This window comes from Danio rerio, chromosome 2 (assembly GCF_049306965.1).
Source record: "Danio rerio strain Tuebingen ecotype United States chromosome 2, GRCz12tu, whole genome shotgun sequence".
Lineage (NCBI taxonomy): Eukaryota > Metazoa > Chordata > Actinopteri > Cypriniformes > Danionidae > Danio > Danio rerio.
Window position 1 is genome coordinate 58,798,142 of NC_133177.1, and position 19,359 is coordinate 58,817,500.

At 35.9% G+C, this 19,359-nt stretch overlaps 1 protein-coding gene and 1 long non-coding RNA gene across 2 annotated transcripts in view; both read left to right on the plus strand.

Moving 5' to 3' along the window:
- The window catches only part of ap1m1 (adaptor related protein complex 1 subunit mu 1), a 62,860-nt gene extending 51,263 nt beyond the window's left edge, over window positions 1-11,597 (plus strand). Inside the window, 2 exon segments of the mRNA NM_001331127.1 lie at window positions 4,210-4,285; window positions 8,130-11,597. Coding sequence (NP_001318056.1) covers window positions 4,210-4,285; window positions 8,130-8,152 — 99 coding nt within the window. The 3' untranslated portion in view covers window positions 8,153-11,597.
- Window positions 11,598-13,994: 2,397 nt separating this feature from the next.
- Window positions 13,995-19,359, plus strand: part of LOC141379082 (uncharacterized) — a 57,519-nt gene continuing 52,154 nt past the window's right edge. The window contains exon 1 of the long non-coding RNA XR_012395056.1: window positions 13,995-14,368. This is a non-coding gene — a long non-coding RNA (uncharacterized lncRNA). The remainder of the gene's footprint in view (window positions 14,369-19,359) is intronic.

Below are 19,359 nucleotides of genomic sequence, written 5' to 3' on the forward strand. Positions count from 1 at the left end.
TGTTTAAACTACAATGGAGAGATGAGATCCAGCGGTACATCCCAGATAGACTGGCTGAAGTAAAGCTGCTCTCGGCGGGGGAGGTGATGACGAAGCTCCCGCTGGCAGGCTGGGAGTCAGAGTCCGCATAAGCTAAGGGGCTATCAAAGACGCGCTATCTTTGTGAATAAACTGCTGATTCGAGTTTAAAACAACTACACTCTCACCTGAAAAACTCTTAAAACTTTATTTTGTGGAGTATTTTTAAAAATTTTGTTGGTTTTCTCTTCCACCATTAGCTTTTGCTGGTTTAGCTGCAATGCATTCTGGGATACCTGAGCTTCGCAAGTTCACACAAGTCACCTCTCGATGCATCCTTGGCCAAAGGGGCAGAGCAAGTACACATCCGAGAATTTAATCTCTCATTGGCAAGAGGTGAACTTTGAATTGGTACAGTATTTTGGTGACGACTGATGACGTTTCACGAGGACACAAAAACGCAAGTACAGACAAGAACACATATTGAGAAACAGCCTCAGAGTTGGGTGTAACGCGTTCCTCAGTAACGCATTACTGTATTCTAATTACATTTCTGGGGAATGCAGTATTGTAATGAATTACATTTTAAATTTGTGTAATTTGATAAGAGTTACTAAAGTCAATGTAATTGCATTACCTACGTTACAAATATAGTTTTTTGAAGAAGAAAAAATGCTTTAAAATCACGTTTTCTGCTGCGACATCAGTTAAGCATTCGTTTTTGAATTGCAGGTGAACGCGAGCTGAAATTGATTCTGACAAGAGTGTTTGCTAGTTCAAGTGGAAAAAAAGACATTATTCTGATTTTATTGAGTGTAAAAACAAAAATATTGCTGTGAAAGTCAGTTTATGTCCAATCTAAAGGACTTTCCACCGCTTTTAACTCTATCAGCGACTTGCTCAAGCACTTGAACAGAAAGCCTTCTTTGACAAAACTCATAACCAAGAGGACACCGACGCCCAAAAACACAGCAGCCCAGCTCAGCTTAAACAGGCTAAATTGGATTTTTATGCAGGAACGTCTCTGAAGGTATCTTCTGAATGTGAAGAGAAGCGTAGCTGATTTTGGGGCCGTTTACGTGTTGCGTCGTTTGCGCATGCAAGTTCGTTATTTCCAATGGGTGTATATTGCGCGAGCTCGCAATTTCCAGGGGCACGAGTTGAAAACCTTGAGTCACGTGACAAGAACTGACCGATCAGCTTCATACATTGTAAAGAATGTACACATTTGGGTAGACTAATTACCTCAGGCAAACACAGAACACCCAAACACTGCAGTGCTTTTTCATACTATGGATGTCAATGATTACAGGGACAGTGTTTCCTCTAGGATTTTTTTCAGCTGTGGCGGCAGGTTTTTTATTTTTATTTTTTATTTTACTTTTTTTTTTTTACACAGATCTACCAACTACCTGTCATGTGGCGTTATTTTAATGACAAATGTCGTCAGCGCAGTATTAGAAGTCAAGATCGCATTTATGTAATAGCCTACAGCATGCGAAACTCTTTGCTTCCGCGCCGTTTCCTCTAATCGTGCACAAAACTTCTTGCGCGCCCCCTCAAATATAAGCTGCTTCAATAGTGTGCAGATGTTGTGCGCTCTCAAATAAACGCTGCTCAAGTGCAATTTAGTGCGTTTATGTAACAAGTATGTCTCCAGCATTTATTATATTTGCTATGAATATTTGTTAATGTCTCTAATAGACCTACAGAGCAATATTAATGCGTCCTGAAGTTAAGTTGAATGGCTATACGTCGTGTTTGCTGGCCTCAAGCATCACGCACCTGTCAGTCAGTCAGCACGTAACCTTAAAAGGTTAAACAAATGACGCACAGCACTACTACGGTTACAGAAAAGTTTGCGGTTATAATTCACTTACCCTTTAATACGTTTTGGTGCAATTATTACCCACTATTAAAAAAAAAATGTTTTGAATGAGAAGGTGTGATGTAGCCGTGGCGGGATGAATTTTGGCGTGGCGCCCCGCCATGGTAGAATGAATGTAGCAGAAACCATGAGGGATCCAGTTTTCTTCATGTCTCGTTTTGTGTTACAGGTTTGGAACAAGAGAATGATGAGAGAATTTTAAGTTTTGGGCAAACTATCACTTTAAACTGCTGTGATTAACGTATTGTGATGTTTTTCAGTGAATATTAAGTTACTGAAAGAGCTGCAGTTTATTTTGTATTTTTAGGTATATTTTATGTTTCAAATAAAGTAATTTTAAAGTAAAGTACTTAGTATTCTGATTACTTTTTACATGAAGTAATTAATCAGATTACAATTTTTCAGTAGTAGTCAGTAATTTGTAGTCTATTGCTTTTTTTAAAGTAACTTGCCCAGCACTGATCATAATCAACAAAACATCTTCATATCTGTGTGATTTTAACCACTTTGACACGGGTCTGGATGAAGTACAAAGCTTATTAATTGCAAAATAACTCGTGAAATATTATGTACGGTCAATAAATTGTATTAACAAAGTCATTATTAGACACTAATAGAAGTTAATATAAAGATTTGTATATTAACTTCTGCGTTTTACAGTTTTTATTATTGATGTCCAGTGTAATTAATAGGAGTGTCACGATTTTGATTTTTAATCGAAATGGATCAAAATTTATGCTCAATTTCGATGATCAAATCAAAAAATAGAATCGTCGATGCTGCCACGCCCCCATGTCACGTCAGCTTGGCTTGCCAAGCAGGAAAAAAACAGGCTTGTTGAAGTGCTTGTTAAACTGCAGAAGCAGGAGACCCGTCGACAGAACTTAAATCCTCTCCTCTTTCAATGAAGTCGCCGGTGTGGAAGCATTTTGAATTTCCAGTGAGTTATGTTGACAACGTTCGTGTTGTCGACAAAAAAACACAGTTTTGCAAGCTCTGCTATGTACGTATTATGACTGTTCGTCCGATAGACAACACCGGCATCGCGATCCTCCGCCCGCCCCCGTTGCAAATCCGCTCGCGAAAAGTACACACTCAGGCCCTGTTTACACTGTCTTTGTTTTTAAATGCTATTTTAGAACAACAACGATTTGACATCCACAGTGGCGTGTAGCATTTCTGAGCAGCCCTCATCTCTACCTCTGAAAATGCACATCACGTGACCACACAGACACAGACGCACACACAGCCATGCGCTCGAGACAGCAGGTCCAGGCAGTCAGAGGACTGCTTCAATCTTTCACTCTCTTGTAGTTAGTCATTTTAGCGAACACCTCAGATACTGTTGGCTGGCTGTGCGTCTTTTTTACCGACGCCATTATAATGACACAGATCACTGCCTATTCACGAGTCCCGCAGAAAAAGTGATCGACAGGTGGTAATTATGTGTGTATCTTGCCTTTATTCATTTACTGTATGATTTGTTTATGGGTAAAACAAAGACCATGCAGGTCAGGTAGTTTAAACGGTAGGCTACAAATAATTAATTGGTCATTAATTAATTAATTATTCATAATCAAAAATCAAATCGAATCGTGCCTTCAGAATCGAAAATGTAATCGAATCGAGGATTTGGAGGATCGTGACACCCTTAGTAATTAATGTAAATGTTTACTTGCTTTTTGGTATGTAAACATGGTATTTAAATTTCTCATTATATTTTGATTCTGTAAAGTGATTTAATTATTTTAGTGTTTTATTTTTGGCCTTTGATATTCAGACAATCTTGTTTGGATTTATTTGGGTAACACTTTGTTTTGATGGTCCATTTGAATATTAGTCAACTTTCTGCTGATTATCTGCTGATATGCTCCTTCAACAGACATTTTCCTGACCATAAGAAACTTTGCAAGTTCATGCCAACTTACACTTACTCAAACCCCAACCTAACAGTCTACTTATAATCTAATGAGAATTGGTTGGCATGTAGATGCAATGTAACTTAAATTCAACAAACAGACCATCAAAATAAAATGTGACCTTTATTTCATATTCAGTATTTGTTGTTACATCTTATTCAATACTAAACTATGTTTGTTTTGCTTTGTGTTTTATTTTTAGTCATCCGTAATCAGCTTTACACTGTAAATATGGCATTGCATTGGAAAAACAGCTTAAAAGTGGCATTCAGAGACTTTACCAGAGCTGATTTGTTGTCTTGCATTGGTTGTGTTGCAGGGAGATGTGGCTGTGTTGAATGCTCTAACAGTGTTGTTGTTGTTGTTGTTATTGTTTTTTCACAGGTGCGTTACTTGAAGATCATTGAGAAGAGTGGATATCAGGCCCTGCCATGGGTTCGGTACATCACCCAGAACGGAGGTAAACACTCTCTCTCATCCTCTCTTCTCCATTTCTCAGTGTTTTTCACAGCATTGCAGGTATTTGGCAACAGTTAAGCAATGCTGTGCTGAATGATAGGAGATCAGGGCTGAATGCGGAGCTGAAATTCTTCTGTGAAAAGCGGATGTTCAGGACAGACGCGTGCGGAGATGGTGAAAGCCTGATAAAATTAGAAATGCTGGTACAGTGTGTGTGTGTGTGTGTGTGTGTGTGTGTGTGTGTATGTGTGTGTGTGTGAGACAATCTGTGTCTTGTTGCAACTGAGCTCTACATGTTTGAGTAATGTTATTAGTAAAAATAATGATAATGTTATATGTACACACAACCAATGCATATATAAATAAATAACATCTATATATAAATACTTACTAGCCACTTTATTAGCTACACATCACCTAGGCCTTTATGGCATAGATTCACTAAAGTACTGGAAATATTCCCTTGAGATTTGCTTTATATTGACATGATAGCATCACGCAGTTGCTGCAGATTTGTCGGCTGCACATCCATGATGCCAATCTCCCGTTCCACCACATACCAAAGGTGCTCTATTGGATTGAGAACTTGTGACTGTGGAGGCCATTTGAGTACAGTGAACTCATTGTCATGTTCAAGAAATCAGTCTGAGATGATTTACGCTTTATGACATGGTGCGTTATCCTGCTGGAAGTAGCCATTAGAAGATGAGTACACTGTGGTCATAAAGGGATGGACATGGTCAGCAACAATACTCGGGTAGGCTGTGACGTTGATATGATGCTAAATGCTAAAATCTAATTGGTACTATTCAATTCAATTCAGCTTTATTTGTATAGCGCTTTTACAATGTAGATTGTGTAATAATGGGCCCAAAGTGTAGAGCTTCACGATTCTGGATAAAATAAGTATTGCGAGTTATTATTATTATTTTTTTGTGTGTGCTTAAAATAACGATTTCACACGATTCTATCGATGTAAAATAAAGGTCAATATGAGTTGGCTATTATTGTTATTTCTCAAACATGGTCAAACGGCAATAGGCTTTGTGTAGGTCTAAAATGCTAAATATTTAATCGACTTGGAATGGTGGAATTTAACAGACTTTAAATTTGTCCTGATCATTAATATAAAGTAATGATATCAGAATACAACTATTCACAATTCTGATGTTGAATTGCTGTGTTTGAGACATTTGCTTACAATCTATCATTGACAACATTGTTTACGTTCAAGTCGTTTAATATACAGTAACGCGCTTTCAAATATTTTGGCGAACAGATACGCCACTTTTGACGCTCATAAACAGTCATAAAGTCCTCGCACTGCTGGAATGAGGAGGTTTGCTGAAGGTGTAGCTGTTGTGCAGTGAGGGGTTTGCGTCTTTAATAAACTACTGCAGTTTGCGTTCACTGAACAGTAGGGATGTAACGGTATTGTAAATACCGTCATACCGCAATATTAATTTTTTTCGATATTACCGAAGTCGCATGACTCGGTAAAACTATAGGTCTTCTGAGAAAATTTGCTCAGGCGAATGAAGCGAACGGGAGGTAGCTTAAACTACATTTCCCATCAGCCCAGGCGTGGCCATAATCCTTTGCGGTCTGTTGTCGCTACAGATCCAGTAATGCGGAAATGGAGTGTGCTGCTAGTAGCGGAGATGAAAAAAAGATGGAAATGATCGAACCTAAAGCGGGTGTTGTCGCTGCGCGCGTACTGAATAGCGGTGTTGTCGCGCGTTCTGATCAGCTGTGTAGTCGCGCGCGTATTGTAAAGCGCCGAGGGGGGGTTGAGCGCGCATACTCAAGAGCGGTGTTGTCTACTGAAGGGCTGGACGGAGGTTGTGTCGCGTCGCGTCGCGGGGGCACTTTTGATCGTTTTGGAAGGGCACTTTCTATCCAAGACTAAAAAGGGCATGTGCACTGCACAGGTTGAGCCCTATGTGTGCACGTGCCTGCAAGTTGGGGAATACGAGTAATAGCAGTCATGGGGACTGCAGAAACACAGCACACTGTTCAGATTGATGCAGACATTGACTTGTACCGCAAAGAGACCTCTAACTCACTCATGGTTTGTCCTGTCAAGTGGGGGAAAGACAATGCACAACGTCACCCACTGCTGTCAACATGGGCCAAGTCATATCTCTGTCCCAGAATCCTCAGTCCCAAATGAGAGGGTTTTTTCTGTTGCAGGGGACATTGTAAATACCCAGAGATACCAGCTTTTACCAGATTATAGTTATATAATATATATATTCCTTTAAACCCATCTCTATCTATCTAAGTGAGTGAGTGATTAAATGTTGAATGTGATGAGTTTTCAACAATACTAAATTGAAACTTTATTTTTTTACATGGTTTAATAATTTTTTGTTATTAAAATTGAAGTTCCTGTTTCAAAGCTTACAGATAGATGGCTAATTTGTATGTCATTGACACTTTTGGCACTTTTTTGGAGTATTTTCAAAAGTTTTGTTTTTCCTGTAAATGATTCAATAAATACCGTACCGTGCCATTCATACCGAGGTATTACCGTACCGTGAAATTCTGATACCGTTACATCCCCTACTGAACAGTAAGAATGATTAAATAATCCATATTAAACGGCCCCTTAAAAGTCACTTCTCGCTTTCAGTTTCGGGCTTAGGCGCGTTTTGCACTCACACAAGCGTACCGCGCCAAAGCCCAAGTGAACCGTGCCTAAGCCTGATTCAGCGCACTCACACTTCTCAAACAATCCATGAAACGGGCCTGGGCACGGTTCGGATAGCATAGTTTGAGTACGCCCTTATTCTCATGCACAACACTTTGTGTTCGCTATGAAAGAAAAAACATATCAAATACTTTTTGTAATCATTAGTCTATAATGCGATATGGTTATGTAAATGATGTGCACGCTTTCGGTTTTATTTTTCTATTCTTTCCATCAACTGGAACCAGTCTGGCCATTCCCCTCTGGCATCAACAAGGCATTTGTGCCCGCAGAACTGCCGCTCACAGGATATTTTCTCTTGTTCAGACCATTCTCTGTAAACCCTAGAGATGTGCGTGAAAATGCCAGTAGATCAGCAGTTTCTGAAATACTCGGACCAGCCTGTCTGGCTTCAAAAACCATGTCACCTGAATCCCCTTGCCCCATTCTGATGCTCTGTTTGAACTGCAGCAGGTCGTCTTGACCATGCCTACATGCCTAAATGCATTGACTTGCTGCCATGTGATTGGCTGATTAGAAATTTGTATTAATGAGCAGTTAGACAGGTGTACCTAATAAAGTGGCCGTTGAGTGCATATGTGTGTGTGTATAAATATATAATTAGTATTTTTATTAGTTTTAGCTAATAAATGTCAAAATAAAAAAAATGTTAAAGAGTTTTGTATTAATTGCTGTGTGTTTTCCTGTTTTCTAAACTGCTTCCTTTTCACTTTAGGTATTTAAACAGGTTAAAAACTCTTAAAGCAAGACCCAAGCAAATGAACTGGTTCTTGTGGAATTGAAAACTATTTTAAAAAGCAGTTTTCAGTGCTGAAGGTGAAATCAGAGATGCTATTTAACTCACTGTTGTAAAACCTGAAATGTATGTGCCAAATGTGGAGAGAGCACATATTGTGAAATGATTTCTTACAATCATTTAAACTACGGTTACATGTCCATCGACCAATCCGCATCCAGCGTCTGTCATCATTGTGAACTTGAGTGTCTTTGACGGATTGGCTTTCTGATTGTGTTTTGATGGGTGGAGAGAGAGAAAGTTTCAGCTGTCACAATTAACGTCTTTTCATTTGTTCCTGTTTCCTGTGCTTCTGTGCGTTTTAATTAAAAGCCTCATTTCCTTCTTTCTTTGCAGACTATCAGCTGCGGACTCAGTGAGAGGCATCATGGGTCACGTCACACTCATCTGCAGCAGAATACTCGAATACAGGTCATGCTTTGGCTACAGCTCGCATTCATGGATTGAAATTGAATCTTTAGTACAGCGTTGACTAGATTTGGTCCTGATTACGAAGATCCTGAACGTTAGAGGACACAAGTGGATGATGAATCACTAGTCACTAACAACATGTGAATCAGATGACTCGTTTAATTGTTGAATCATTGTTTAATTGTTCTTTCCATGATAATTAATCATTCCTGTTGTAGCCAGGATATATTCAGATTTGTTTCTCAAAAATGCCACTGTTTTTGTCCATAATGAGAATAGAACGAACAGGATTTCTCCTAAATTTGAAAGTTTTGCTCCACAATTTATTCCAAATTTTGAAATTTCAGAAACAATATCTTGTTATTTAGACTTTTTTCTTTTGTGTTACTATTTTGCAATTTCAAGTTTATAGACTTTCACTTAATTCTGAGTTACAATTCTGATAGTCTAGACAAGTTATTTGTTTAGTGCTTTACACAATGCAAACTTGAAAGCAGGTAACAACTGAACATTGTCAGGCAGCAGTGAACCAAAAACTCAAACACACATACACACACAAAATTAAAAATAAATAGTATTAATAACAGTTGGATAAAATGTAATGAGATGAAAAAAATAAAAATAAATAACAATAATAAAATAAATTATTTAAATTATTAAAAACCTTTGTGACTAAACCTGTTTTACTCGGGTAAAGGCATATATATATAAATATTATATGTGTGTGTGTGTGTGTATGAAGAATGTTTAATCCTTTAGTATATAGCACTATATATATATATATATATATATATATATATATATATATATATATATATATATATATATATATATATATATATATATAAAGACATACACGCATATAAAATATGTAATTATTATAAAATAAAGTTAAAATGTCTGAATTTCAAGATACAAACTAAATTCTAAAAACCAATATTTACATTTCAAATATTATATTATTTAAACATTATATTATTCATATATAATGTTTATATTTTGCAAAACTGATATATATATATATATACATTTTTTTAGATCTGTCAGAATTGTGAGGAAAAATCTAATTCTGTATCTCAATTCTGACATTTTTCTCTTTTAAAATGAACCATTTCTTGCAAATTCTGATCAGATTTTTTCCCTTACAATTTCCACTGCTTCTATCACACAATTCAAACCCTTTTTAGAAATTAAAATGGCAATATCCTTATTATATGTTGCAATTCAGAGGCTCTTGATATTAAATCTGACAATTTTAAGTGTAGTTTTGTTTTTGCAGACTTGCGGGCAGGATTGAAAGATACAGACTTGAAATTGTAAGATAAAACATGAGAGAAAAAAATTTTCAAACTCGCAATTACTTTTTTTTCTCCATGGCATAAACAAGGTTCCCACATTCCCCTCAAATTTAGTAGTGACTTTATAGCAGATTCTGCTTTCCTCATATATCCGGAAGTGATTTCAGGACTGTGATCGACATACTGCAGATGTTTGTGTGTGAGACAGTAAACAGGAATCATTTCTCTCATTAATGTGTCATTAATAGCGCAGCGATGATTCTGCATCACATCTCAAAGGAGTGTGTCACATTTCAGATGTGTTCTTACTGTAAACGCTTCAGGTTATTTTTTCTACAGTTTGTGATTATTTATCGACTGAACGGTCTTAAAGGGGCAGTTTACACAAAAAATGGAAATTCCTTCATCATTTACTCAGCCTCCAAACCTGTTTGAGTTACTTTCCTCTGGTGAACACAAAGGAAGTTAAACTAAAGGATTAAACATTCTTCAAAATATCTTATTTTGTATTCTACCCATGCATGTTGGAGAATCTTCCTTCTGTTGAACACAAAGGAAGATAGATATACTGAAAAAGGGTGAAAAAAGCAGTCATTGACTACCATAGTATTTTTAGCTCTTCATTTTCTCCCCAACTTTTTTAAAAACATCTCATTTAGTATTATTCTCAAGCTCCAAATATGTTTGAGTTTCTTCCTTCTGTTGAACACAAAGGAAGATATACTGAAGAATGCTGTAAATATCAGCCATTGACTTCCTTAGTATTTTCGGCTCTTCTTGTTCCCCAACATTCTTCAAAATATCTTACTTTGTATTCTACCCAATGCATGTTGGAGAATCTTCCTTCTGTTGAACACAAAGACAGATATGCTGAAGAAGGCTGGAAAAAGCAGTCATTGACTACCATAGTATTTTTAGCTCTTCATTTCCTCCCCAACATTCTTCAAAATATCTCATTTTGTATTATTCTCAAGCTCCAAATATGTTTGAGTTTCTTCCTTCTGTCGAACACAAAGGAAGATATACTGAAGAATGCTGTAAATATCAGCCACTGACTTCCTTAGTATTTTTACCTTTTTTTAGTTCCCCAACATTCTTCAAAATATCTTATTCTTTATTCTACTTGCGTTAGAAACATATTGAGTTTCTTTCTTCTGTTAAATTAAAAAAAATAGATAGATAAACTGAAGAATGCTGGAACAATTAGCTATTAACTAATGAGTATTTTTAGCTCTTTATTTCCCCCCCAACATTCTTCAAAATATCTTATTCTGTATTCTGCTCAAGCTCCAAACATATTTGAGTTTCTTCCTTTTAAACACAAAGGAAGATATACTGAAGAATGCTGGGGGGAAAAGCAACCATTGACTATCATAGTATTTTTTTAGCGCTTTATTTTCCCTCCCCAACATTTTTCAAAATATCTTTTGTATTCAGCAGAAGAAGGAAATAAAGTTAGAAATTTGAACCACTTGACTTTGAGTAAATGGTAAGGAGATACATTTTTTGGCGCACTGTCCCTTTAAGGTCACACACAGCCTGTTGTCTGTTGCACTTGTGTTTACTTTTATTGTCAAATCCCTTAAAGGTCAAACGAATATCATCTTAGTCCAAACTGAACCGCTTTACACTTGATAGAAGATGCATTTAATGTAGTGTTTTCTGTCAGGGATGTCCAGATATTGTTCACATTCAGTATTTTTGATGGTATTTCTATATTTTTTAGTTTTATTTTCTTGTTTATTCTGCCTGTAGTGTTCACGTGTTTCAGTATTATCTGTTACAATAGGCAAACTTGTGTTTACTTCTCTGCTGACATGCAGAATTACACTCGAAGACTATTTGACACAAATCTGAAATCGACCATGGTGCCATTGTGAAAATAGCAAATTAAATATAATTAGTTTTTTCTGTAACGTTGATTTGTCTTTAATTTTGCCTTGAAAATGGATGAAATGAGCAGTTTACCATGTTTACTGCGGTACTGAATGTGCTGAAATTTGACAATTGTATTCCTGTAGAAATATTACTGTAATCTCACTGAAATCATTGACTCTGTACACATCGAGCATCATAAAGTACATATTGAGAAAACACCTCGTCTAATTGCTCTTGGTTTTAAATATGCAGTGTGTGTGTGTGGGCGATTCGAGAAATGTGGGTACATTTTTGCATCTTCAGGACAAGCCTATTATTTTCAAAAGCAAATCTTTAATGATCAGTTTTGAATTATAACACAAATTATATCACGTTATTTCTAAAAAAAAATGTTTTTAAGTGTATTTGGTGATAATTTGTGTTTGGAATATTAACTTAAAGACTTCAACTGTACTTATTTTTTTCTGGAATCTTAATTCTGGTTATACACTGTGTTTATATATAGTATATAGTATCTGCGGCCACTTTATTAGGTACACCTGTCCAACTGCTCGTTAACGCACATTTCTAATCAGCCAATCACATGGCTGCAACTCAGTGCATTCAGACATGGTCAGGATGATCTGCTGCAGTTCAAAGCGAGCATCAGAATGGGGAAGAAAGGGGATTTTAAGTGACTTTGAACGTGGCGTTGTTGTTAGTGTCAGACGCTGCTGCAAACTGCTGATCTATTGGGATTTTCCCGCATAACCATCTCTAGGGTTTACAGAGAATGGTCTGAACAAGAGGAAATATCCAGTGAGCGGCAGTTCTGTGGGTGCACATGTCTTGTTGGTGTCAGAGGAGAATGGCCAGACTGGTTCCAGCTGATAGAAAGACAACAGTAACTCAAAGAAGCACTCGTTACAATTGAGGTCTGCAGAAGAGCATCTCTGAATGCACAAGTTCAAGTTTAGTTTATTTATATGGCACGTTTCCAACTACCACAAGGCCGCACGGAGTGCTTTACAGAGAAAGAATAAACAAAAAGTATGGTCATAACAAACAACAGCAATAGGCACATAATGCGAGAGCATAAAAGATGTAACATAAAAAAGCAGAACAATTTTGCCTGATTAAGATACTACCACAGCCTTTTTTTAAGTTCTAACAGCAGCGTGTTCAAGAGGCGAGGACCTGCTATGGCAAATGCATGTTCGTCCCTTACTTTTGATGTGGGCCTTTGGGATTTTGAATAATAACTGACTCAGAAAGCCATGCTATTACCTCCTCCAGTCACAGTGACAAGGAGTTCACAACAGATGACTCGTTTTCCTTTTTGAGTGACAGACAGATTTGTTTATCGTCTGCATAAAGATAAAACCGCAGGCTATATTTCCTGAAAATATAACCTAATAGGAGCATATAGAGAGAGAAAAGAGAAGGTGCTAAAATCGAGGCTTGGGGAAGACCACACGTTAACGGTGCCGAAGATGAGGAAAAGTTACCAATTTTGACAAAAAAACTAAACTTTCTGTCGGAGATGTATGATTAAAACCTCAGCCCAATCCAGGACAAATACAGCACGTCCAACTGCAGCAGAAGACCACACCGGGTGCCGCTCCTGTCAGCGGAGAACAGGAAACTGAGGCTACAATTCACACAGGCGCACCAAAACTGGACAATAGAAGATTGGAGAAACGTTGCCTGGTCTGATGAGTCTCATTTTCTGCTGCCACATTCGGGTAATCGGGTCAGAATTTGGTGCCAACACCATGAAAGCATGAATCTGTCCTGCCTTGTATCAACAGTTCAGGCTGGTGGGGGATGTTTTCTTGGGACATTATGGGCCCATTAGTACCAGTTGAGCATTGTGTCAACGCCACAGCCTACCTGAGTATTGTTGCTGACCATGTCCATCCCTTTATGGACCATAGTGTCTCCATCTTCTGCTGGCACCAGGTCATAAAGCATGAATCATCTCAGACTGGTTTCTTGAACATGACAATGAGTTCACTGTACTCAAATGGCCTCCACAGTCACCAGCGCTCAATCCAATAGAGCACCTTTGGAATGTGGTGGAACGGGAGATTCACATCATGGATGTGCAGCCAACAAATCTGCAGCAACTGCGTGATGCTATCATGTCAATATAGAGCCAATCTCAGAATGATCTCATGAAGGATTAAGGCAGTTCTGAAGGCAAGTAGAACGGTGTACCTAATAAAGTGGCCAGTGAGTGTATGTACGCTCTATATTAATGTGGAAATTGCAGTATGGGTATAAAAGTGTAAAACATAGTTTAGGGTTGGGGTAGACGTTAATAAAGTACAATTAATGGATAATTGAATAAATAATGAATAATACTCGGTATAATTACTGATTTCACATTGAGTAATGTGTGATGGTTGCGTTTAAAGACGGAATTACGTTAATAGAATTATAATTGAATAAATAATGAATAATACTCAGTATAGTTACTGTTTCCACATTACTGGGATGGTTGGGTTTAAGGTTGGAACTGATGAACAATTTAATACATATTAAAAATAATCGTTAACTTCCGGCCGTTGCTGGAACCCTTCTAGAACTTACCTTACAATCAGCATTGCTTAACTGCATTTCCGGTGAGCATGAGATGAAAATAGGCCACAGTGTGTGAAAGTCAGCGGATAAAGCCTGGGGTAATAATTCGACCGGTTTTACTGACTGTGTAATCTGACCGTGTTGTGAAACCGGAGCGGATCACGGGCAGCGCCGCACGGAACCCCCGTGTTTTGTTTAATCGCGGAATCCCGTTGCCTGGTAACGCGCGTTCACAGAGGGAAGCCCTGATCACGAGAATGCGCGAGTGACGTCAAACGCGGAGGCGCGCCGATAAAAAAAAACACCTCCAGGAATTCTTTCACCTGCAATTGCGAAAGATAAGAGTTAATGAGTCAGTAAAACAAACAGGCTGAAGAGGAGCGGTAGAAAAGCAGACTCTAATGTTACGCAACGCAGCAACAGGTGAGCAGAGAGAGATAGAAACTTCCGGTGAAAGGTTAACATGAATATTTGTCAATGTCATATGCGGTTTAACAGCGATAATGTCATTTAATTAAAGTATAGTCAGTTAAACAGACTTAAGCATTCAATTAGTTGTTAAAACAACATGAGAGACCCTTAAAGCAGCAGGCCAGCCCTGAAAATACTGTGGTAAATTAAATTAGCATATTTTAAAAACATGATGCTGAACGGTATAACTGTTATTTTAATGCAGTGCTTCTTGTACCGTCCGAGACCCACTTTATATCGTATATCAACTAGGCAGTGCAATTCATAGATTTTTAAACAAAACATCTTAAACGAGTCGATTTTATAATGATACAACAGTTCACCGGAAACACTTGAACGGGATTAATTTAACTGAAAAGTCCTTCTGCATGTACCCTACAAGCCTACACAAAAAGACTAAATAATTCTTATAATTAATTAATGCAACTTCTCATATATATATATATATATATATATATATATATATATATATATATATATATATATATATATATATATATATATATATATATATATATTCAGTAGTAACACTATTAATCAATATTACATCCTCAATGAAATGTCTTCCAATAAATGTTGTTTTCTTTGAAATTTTCATTCATTTATAAATATAATGGAGAAAAACGTGAATTAAAACATATCCATTTATAAATTATATATAAAATATAAATATTGTTTTTTTCCCAATGATATCCGTTTTTATATTATTTTATTTATTTTTAAAAATAATTATTCAGCAAGGATTCAGTCAATATAATGTCATATTTACCAAAGAATAGAAAGGAGATAAAAGTCCTTAATAAATTAACGATATAAAATTATATTGAGTAATTAATCACAAATTCAATCACAACTCTTTACTATCCTCCGAAATATATATATATATATATATATATATATATGTTTGTATGCAAGGCAAAATATATATTATAATTTGTAATTAATACTGGTAATTGTTTTATTTGTTTTTTTATTAATTCAGCAAACAAAAAATTAGTCAAGATTACAAATACAATTATTCATCGATTATAATTATATTATTTTCCTTCTGAAGCTGCTTTGACACTATCTACATTGTAAAAGCGCTATACAAATAAAGCTGAATTTAATTGAATCACAAACTTATACACACTCATTCACTACGGCCAATTTAGTTCATTCTTTTCACCTGCAGCGAATGTGTTTGGACTGTGGGGGAAACTGGAGCACCCTGAGAAAACCCACGCCAACACGGGGAGAACATGCAAACTCCACACAGAAATGCACTCTGACCCAGCCGGGACTCGAACCAGCAACCTTCTTGCTCTGAGGCGACAGTGCTACCCACTGTGCTACCTTTTCGCCCCATTATTGTTTTTGTTTTTTAATTGTTCTGCATTATATATTTATTTAATTGGTCAGTGTAAGAAGAAATAAATATATTGAAATATAGTCATACATTCATCAGAAACTCGTTGGCCTGTTTCTTCACACACTGACTGAGTTTATGGCACAGTTACGCAGTGATTTATTAGCCAATATCATCACAAAACCTGATTTCTGACCCATGACCTCAATCCTGAACATGACTTTATCAGCGTCTCTCAGTGTGTTTGCTCGGTCACAGAGTGCACATGGAGAAAAATATCAATTGATAATCAAATTGCCACAAAATTGATCACAATTGTAGCCAAAAAAAAAGTATCCTACATTTTTCCATGATTTACACACACACACAAACACACACACACAAGTAACTATTGCTTACATGACAAACATATTTTGCATTATCAAGCATTTTATTTTTAATATTTCATAGTTAAAGCATTAATGCGGCTGCACAGTGGCGCAGTGGTTAGCACGTTCACCTCACAGAAAAGGGTTGCTGGTTCGAGCCTCGGCTGGGTCAGTTGGTGTTTCATTGTGGAGTTTGCATGTTCTCCCTGTGTTCATGTGGGTTTCCTCCGGGTGCTCTGGTTTCCCTTTCCTCTGGTTTCCTCTGGTACAGGTGAATTGGGTTGGCTAAATTGTCTGTAGTGTATGCGTGTGAATGAGCGTGTGTGGATGTTTTCCAGAGATGGTTTACAGCTGGGAGGTAATCCGCTGCGTAAAACATATGCTGGATAAGTTGGTGGTTCATTGCGTTGTGGCGACCCCAGATTAATAAAGGGACTAAGCCGAAAAGAAAATGAATGAATGTTTTGTTTTATTTTTTTTTTATTTAATTTTATTTTTGTTTTATTTTATTTAGTTTTATTTTATTTTAATATATTTTTTTATTTGTTGTATTTAGTTTTATTTATTTTTTATTTTGTTTTATTTTGTTTTTTTTATTTGATTTTTGTTTTTATATTTTTGTTTTGTTTTATTTTTATATTTTTTGTTTTATTTTATATATTGTTTTATTTTGTTTTTATTTTACTTTGTTTTTTATTCTTATTTTTTTGTTTCACATTGTTTTGTTTTATTTTGTTTTGTTTATTTTAATTTAATTTAGTTTGGATTTATTTTGTTTTATTTAATTTTTATTATGTTTTTTATTTTATTTAAGTTTTTTATTTTATTTTTAATTATTTTTGGTCTTATTTAATTTAATTTATTTTTTATTTTTTATTTTATTTTTAATTTATTTTTATTTTACTCAATTTTTATTTTCTTGTTTTATTTAATTTTTTCTTTTTTTTAAGACGGAAATGATAAAATTGTAATAAAGCAATTTAGATTTTTTTAGTTTTTTTGCATGATCTTTGAATTTAGCCTAAAAACTTTTTTTATTGTACATTAACATGCATGAACATACTTGTGCAAATCTTTGCCTAATCCCATTATACTGTTAAAGTTGTTAAATTGACAATTGGTTTCACTCAAGTTTCATTTAATTCATAGTTTTTATGTGAGTTTAAGCCGGAGATAATAATAGCCCCACCACTAACAGGTAAATATTTAGTCCATTGATCAGTTTTAAGTATCCGTGTCTTTTTCCATGAATTGTCTGAGTGTTATCGTTCAACAGGTCAAACAGCATTGCACAGGTTTATGGTGACGGACGGCAGGTAGAGTTACTGTGTGAAAGTGCGCATTAGGTGGATGTTTGTTACCAAATTTACCTCCTCCAGTTTGTGTGTATGTGTGTGTGTGTCAGTGTGTGTGTGTTTGGATACATGGTCGCTATGGTGATGAGGATTATGATGCCGACTCTGCATTTACTGCCCTATGTTAATGATAGTCTACTCTAGACGAGTTACTTCTTTAGTGCTTTACACAATGCAAGCTTTACACAGAATATAGATAATAACTGAACATCATCAGACTGCTGGTTTAGTTTATAGTGATAATTCAGTTCAGTTTAATATGAAGGTTATTATTTTACGTTCTTATTGAACTGCTTTACTGACCCAGCCTGAGCAAGTCAAAGGCAGCAGTGAAGAAAAAAAACAATCATAAAAATAATTAGTGATGATAATAACCTTAAAATAAATTAAGATAAAATGAAATTAAATAAAAGCAAACAATAACTAAATTAAAATAATAGTAATGATTGAATGACATTCAAATTAAATACATTAAACACATGCGCTATTGGGGAATTCCCAGTTATGGGTTGCAGCTGGAAGGGCATCCTCTGCAAAAAAACATATGCTGGATAAGTTGGCAGTGCATTCCCCCCCAAATGACTAAAGGGACTAAGCCAAAAAGAAAATAATTTAATTTAATAAATCCTTGTGTGATATAGATAAAAAATAAACAAAATTTTAGGCACAAAAATTATTTTATATTATATAACATATATTTATATTAGTAGAAAATTGTGATTAAAAACTGCTGTAAATAATTATAAACGAGATTGTTCTTGCATTTTTTGCTTGAGATTATTTTACATTGTATTTGCTTAAGTATTTAGCTTTTAGTCTTGCAAGTTCATGCAGAAAATTCCATCGTGTGATTTACTGTACATAATGGCTGAAATCAGAGCCGTGCGTCAACATATCCTGTGTGTTGTGGAAAACCATGCTGTTGTTATGTAATAAACTCGCATTTATTACACTGACATGCTCGGATGAGGAGGATCAATCAAACATCAATAAACACATGAGATCAGTGCAGTGTTTAAATACATCATCAACATGTTGTTTACAGTTTTTTTTCATTTTTCTTCCAGTTAGAGTTATTGTTTTAAACTAAATGTATTTTATATTTTAGTTTAAGTCATTGTTGTTCACCAATTACAGCAAAAAATACGCTATGGAAAGGTTTTGGTAAACTTCGAACAGAGTTCTTGTTTTAAGGGGGAAAAAAAGTTTAAAAAAGAAGGCGGAGTTCCAGGACACACCCATCGATTGTGTAATCATCACGGACCAATAGTAGCTTAAAGTTTTTCGGAACAAAAATAACTCAATAACAAAAAGATTCACAAAAACTTCACAGTGCCCTCTAGTACAGTGGTTCTCAAACTGGGCTTTCTTCTAGTGGTATGCGGAGGAATGAAATATGTCATGTACATGCTACATATATTTAAAAATTTATCAAAAATGATGTATATAATATGACATATAGCCTATATTTCTGAGGTAGTCTGCCACGTTTTTTTAACTGTGCAGAGTTGTAGCTGCTTTACTGGTCCTACTACGCTACTGTATTTCAATACTGCTCATTTTGGTGGTACTTGGAGAGACAATTTTTTTCTGAGGTGGTACTTGATGAAAAAAGTTCGAGAACCACTGCTCTAGTAGATTTGTCATCTGAAGCTTTCCCTAAGTAAGTTTTCCCTAAGTTTCATTTTCGCTAAAATGTAGACAGCATCCTCTAGAGGATTTGTCATTTGAAATGAAGTACAAAAAACGTACACTAATTAACATATCTCAAACTCGCAAAAATGCAACATCAAGTGCATTTGTCTTGAAACATACAAACACATACCCTAAGTGATATTTTTAAGAATTACCAAAAATGTAGACAGCACCCTC